This window comes from Anneissia japonica, unplaced genomic scaffold, assembly GCF_011630105.1.
Source record: "Anneissia japonica isolate Jap-2015-1 unplaced genomic scaffold, ASM1163010v1 scaffold288153_len396733_cov185, whole genome shotgun sequence".
Lineage (NCBI taxonomy): Eukaryota > Metazoa > Echinodermata > Crinoidea > Comatulida > Comatulidae > Anneissia > Anneissia japonica.
The window spans coordinates 318,464-324,271 of NW_022705851.1; the positions used below are offsets into that span (position 1 = coordinate 318,464).

Sequence of the window (5,808 nt, forward strand, 5' to 3'; positions counted from 1 at the left end):
CACATGATATTGTGTTTATGGTGCACTGATTAATGAGAACTGATGTTCAGTGGATGCTGTCAGTAAAGGCAACTTAATAGTATGTTTGCCAATCCTCAAAATACTAATTTACTACCATTAATTTTCGAAAATAAGTTTATTTAATTTGAACTTTTTTTGTAGGCAGAAAATCAATTCATGATAACATGGAGATTATTAGATGGAAGTTTAACACCGGTAAGTTGATATTTAATTTTTGTAGTAATTATATAATGGTAATAAAGATAATGATAATAATGAAACCTATAATGATATTGATAACTGTAAGGGTAATGCATAAGCATTAACCTACATTAGAATTAGGCAGAAAATAACTCTTAAACCTCTGTGAGCCCCAGCCCTCATTAAAAAAAATTAAAAGCAAAAAATTAAGCTCAAGTTAAATTAAAATCACCTATCACCTTATTTTGTGAGCCAGCGCCCCATGACTTCAATTTCCCACTTCACCTTTGCGCCCCTCATCAAACCCCCCCCCCCATTTCAAATATTCCACTGAGTGTGACATTATTCTCATTTTAGATATGTGCAGTCACATAATCACATAAATACATGAGACTACACCTTTAAAATACTCATAAGATTTGTATGGTTTTTTTTACAGACTATTGCATCAAATATCAAAGTATATTTAAATGACATTAATGATGAACCTCCTGTGTTTGAAGAAGTACTTTACACATTTTACTTACCAGAGGTAAGTCCCTTCAGAATTTTTTAAAAGTAATAACAATGAAGATCCTGCAGTGTTGACAGTGGCTGCGCCAGCATCTGAAATCTGGGGAGAGGGGTAAGGTAACATTTTAGGGAGGGGGGTAATATGCTGGGGTGGCCTAAAGTGGGCGTGGTTGGGCGTCACTCAAAACGTTTTAAAAGTGAAAAATATGACAATTTAGGGGTTTCAGAGGCTTATGTAATCATTTTTATAGATAGTCTACTAATATATAGAAAATACATACTGTATATAATTGTTTTTCTCCCCAACAAATTGTGGTTTTTCTTCATTATTGGAGGGGGAAAACTGGGGGGGGGAACAAGACAATTATCTGGGGGCCAAATGTTCCCCTGCCCCCAGCTGGTGCTGCCACTGTGTGTTGATAATTATAATAATAATATTTGAGCATTTAGACATGGACATCTTTCAATGCAAATTACCGAATTACTAATCAGCAAATATGAAATGATAAAGGTAGAAAAATGGAGATGTTGTATTCAAAGGTGAGAATAAAATGGTATGGGCACCTAATAAGACTCGCATAAGATTCTCCAGCGAAATTACTGCTAAATGAAAGTTACAGGAAAGTTAAAGGGCCAGTTAAAATATGGGTAAAATTAATTGAAGGGAACCTCAGAAATATTGTGGACACCAACCAACACTTGACACACACCCGACTCACTAGTTGGTGGTATGTACAATGTCTAACGACAATTGGCGTACAGGTGATGATGGTGATAGCAGTTTTTACCTCACAGTGCTTAATGAGATGTGCTTGATGAGTTCAAAATTCTCTGTATTTTTTTAAACGATGAAGTAGATTGAAACGTTGACTCTCAAAATGTCTTTTTGTTTTATTGGAATGGAATGTAATTAGTGGATCCTTTTTTATTAGCCAATGTGTCAAACATTTTGCCTCATAGGATTCTACCGATGGTGTGGTGGTTGACAAAGTAAGTGCAACTGATAGAGATTCTGGGGCCAATGGAGAAATAAAATATTCTCTCTCACCAGATTCAGAGGTAAAAATTAATTTATTTTAAAACTTGTTTTTTTGGTTGTTTTGAGTTGCCAATATATGCATTTCTTTTGTGTTTGACACACTGATTTGACTTTTAAATGTAAAGCCTGTAGTTTGAAAAAAATAATATAGAACAACAAAAGGTCTGACTTTTGGGGAAACAGAATCCTACCTTGAAAGGTAATATAAATTATTAGAGGTCGTCCTTCAAAAGAGAATATACAGGTAAAAGTTGTTGAACCGACATTTTCAATTTGCACAAATGAATTCGCCTGGTGGAATACTAGATTTGAAATCTACTGAAATACTTGTGCATGCTTTAATTTCATCTAGGCTTGATTTTTGTAACTCTCTACTTTTTGGAATCTCTGAAGGACTCGTTAAACGTATCCAGCGCACCCAGAACACTGCTGCTAGGATATGCAGAGGGGCGCTGAAATATGACCACACGCTTCTCCCCAATTCATAAACTTCACTGGTTTCCAATTAAACAACGAATTGTTTTTAAATTGTTAGTTCTCACCTACAAAGCGATATGTTCTAGTCATCCATCCTACTTGAATGCCCTGCTTACTAAGTATACTCCATCTCGCTGTCTCTGTTCATCTTCTCGAAATCTCCTTTCTGTTCCCAAATATTCAACCAAAACCTATGGTCAATGCTCATTCTCCTTGGCCTCTGCTTTTCTTTGGAACCAGCTTCCTATTAATATAACTACTTCTTCTAATCTCTGCAACTTTAAATCGCAAATTAAGACCATATTGTTCTCCGAGGGTATCACACTTGCATAGTGCGCCTTTGATCTTTTTTGGGAATTGGCGCCTTATAAATTCCTGATATAATTATTATTATAATACAGGCTTTCTATCTTTCATTGGACTTAATTTACATTTTAATAATAATAATAATAATAATAGTGTAGTTTTATATAGCGCACATATCCAAATATTGGGCGCTCAGGGTGCTTGATGTGTGGACTAGGAACTTGATCAATCAACTCGAAATAAACATATCATTGTTGTTTATTAAAATTTTAAAATCTGGATTTGCTCACTTATAGATACTGTCTGTCAGATTGTGCTTGTTGGACTAAACCTGCAAGTTTGATCAGACTTTTTCTGTAGTGAATGCTTATTTATGAATCATAATCAAACAATTTGTTTTTCCTTATCTGTTGAAAATTGATGATGTTAATCATAAAACTTATGGGCTTAAACCAAGTCTTTAAAAAGTTCTTCTTTGAACAAACAATAATGAATTGTAATAGTTCCCTTGATTAATTAAAATAATGTTTAATTAACATAATAGAAGGAAATGTATAAGAATTTCCTAGAATAGTGTGAATGCTGATAGCGGTACCGTAAATTGAAATTAATGTGTTTGATATACCCTTTATCAACAGGGGTTAAATGTCTTTGAGATGCTAGAAGATGGCACACTGATAGTGAATGACTCAACATCATTAGACTATGAAACTACAGTTGATTACGCTCTGGAAGCAATTGCAACGGTAAGACTTAAAGCACTCACTCTGTTGTACTCTATCCCATTGTACGAATAAGAAACATTCATTATTTGTTTTATTCAACACCTAGCTGTATCTCCAGATTGTCTGAATGTTCTTCTTCGAAAACAAGGACGCTATCCTCCTTTCGAAGGCCAGCATAAAACTGGCCTAGGAATAGATTAAGTTCAGGTTCAGCTCATAATAGGCCAAGTAACTCAAATACTCACCGCTGAAGCTTGCAAAATACTCCATATGGTTAACTGCATATTTTATTGCCATTTTTGTTGGTTTGTTAATTCCTCCAAACTTTCTTCTCTCGAAAGTACAATGGTCCAGTATCAAATGAACTAGCCGTTTTATCAGCAGACCGAGGGCTACTGAATGAACAACTCCTTATTGGCGCAGGGCTAATTTTTCTTCATGTTGCATTTGAGGTTTTTGTCGTCTTGGAGATGAATCCTAGATTTATTGGGATAGTGTCTGCCTGAAATAGTTTTTTAAATTTAAATGATTATAGAGATTTTGTGAGTCGAGTGGCCGAGCAGTGAGGCAGGGGCGCGGCTAGCTACAGCCTTAAAATTAGCACTGATTCTAGGCACTCCTCACCCGGGGTGTGGTTGGTAGAACCAAGTCTTCTTGGACAAGGACTTAAAATGGAAATCCAGTGTATACATCTGGCTTGTGTGCCCTTTTAAGAGCCCATTACATCTTTCGTAAGAACAGGGGTCACCTTGATACTATGGTTCATTTCAGCCCCTGTCATTTTAGAATGATTATTAAGCTGCTAAGGACCTCTCTCAGGCCCGTAGCCAGGTCATTTCAAGGGAGGTTCACTGGACGTAGGGTCCAGGGGCCTGCCTAAGGGCCATGGTGGGGTCGGGGGCGAAGGCCCCGAAGCCAGAGCAGTTTTTGTGTTTAATGGGTCTATATGATGTTTTAAAAGCAGTTGTGTTTTGAAAAAGATCTATGTAATAAAAAAGTGGTAATATAATAAAATTAGAAAATATTTTCTGAGAATTGGCATGTTTAAATAACACCGAAATCGCATAATCAGTATCAATATACTCAACACATTTATTATTATAAAAAAAAAAAAAGAAAAGCTAAGTTCTTCTTCTTCCTCCTCTTCCTCTTTCTATTCTTCTTCTACTACATCTTCTTGACTCTCATTTTGTACACTGAAAATAATAGTACTATTTTACTAATTGGCTAAAAAAAGAACAAATATTGTCATTACTACTGACAGGGAAATCGTTAAATTAAGTCAGAGCCCAAAATATAGCATCATATTCAATGCGTTATCTGACATCATGAGAACCTAAACTTTAATACAATTATTTGTTATACAGTATACTAGGCCTAATTTGAAATTATTATTTTAAGACTTTAAACATAATAGGCTACATACAGTACTGATTAATAGTAGCTGAGATTTGATGCACATTTTAGAATTAATAATCGTTTTTATTATATCTTCCTGAATATTTATTGTCTGCCAAATGAAGTATGAATTATATGCATCTTTAGAAATACAATTTCTACAACATTAATCTTGTTTTTATATAGATAAATGTTCGATAAATTCTATCTTTCATAAAAAAAAAAACGAAATTCATTCTAATCAATGGCGTTTGTAAACGTGCACTGACGTCATCGTCTAATTCCAGGACTTTCGACAGTAAAGCTGGCCTGTCTGCCTCGGTCCCAATCCAACCAATAAATACTTAACAAAATGTTTTTTGTTTTTTTTTAATATAGGCCTATGTACATGCACTTCAACTTTTACAACAAAAGCGTAGGCCTAGTACCTGTAGTACGTCCTACTGTACTTAGGCCTACACTAGTTTGTCATCGGGTATAATTCTGTCTCGAAACCTAGCTAGTCAACATCTAGGCTAGGCTAATTGATTTTGAAATCAATAACCCACCTTAAAGGACTATCTGTTGTTTTCTTCTTTGCAACAGCGGACGAAAAGAAGTCAGTTATTCTAGGATGTTTCATGATTCTTTATCACTAAAAATTAACAAATACTCGTTTTGATGCACTCCGTTCTGTAGTGTGTGTCTGCTGTTGAAAACAAACTTCCTAGCCTAATTTTGTGACTAGCTATGATGACTGAGATGGACCATGTTGATTTATTAATAATATTTTGTTTGGGATGGAAAAAAGAAGAGTCAATTTCCCCAAAATGCTCCAACAGCACATAGTTTAGTGTGCGCTATGAACAGTATGGTTATGGAATTTACTAACCACACAATCCACAATTAGGTGATTAAGTCGCAAAACTTTATCTACATTTGGTGGATTAAGTCGCAAAACTTTAGCTTCGTTTGGTGGCACCATTTGCTCTAGGTAGATGGCGACCAGTTTCGTTAACGGTTGGTACATTCTTTCAAACATTCAGCCAAAGGCCAGTGAAAGTTGAGACGGCAGCCGGATTTTTATCGATGTTTGCCATTCTTATGTGTGCCATCGTAAAGTCATGGTTTGCTGGAGTTGCGTTCAATTTAAATCTCCGAACTTCTGAA

General features: G+C 35.4%; 1 protein-coding gene across 3 annotated transcripts in view; it reads left to right on the forward strand.

Annotated features, from left to right (window-relative positions):
- The window catches only part of LOC117105926 (protocadherin Fat 4-like), a 46,726-nt gene that overhangs the window by 6,514 nt on the left and 34,404 nt on the right, over positions 1-5,808 (forward strand). The window contains exons 5-8 of one of the 3 annotated variants that reach the window (XM_033247231.1): positions 163-216; positions 641-733; positions 1,675-1,773; positions 3,175-3,282. In XM_033247231.1, coding sequence (XP_033103122.1) covers positions 163-216; positions 641-733; positions 1,675-1,773; positions 3,175-3,282 — 354 coding nt within the window. The remainder of the gene's footprint in view (positions 1-162; positions 217-640; positions 734-1,674; positions 1,774-3,174; positions 3,283-5,808) is intronic. The other 2 variants (XM_033247233.1, XM_033247232.1) reach the window with 2 other exon arrangements.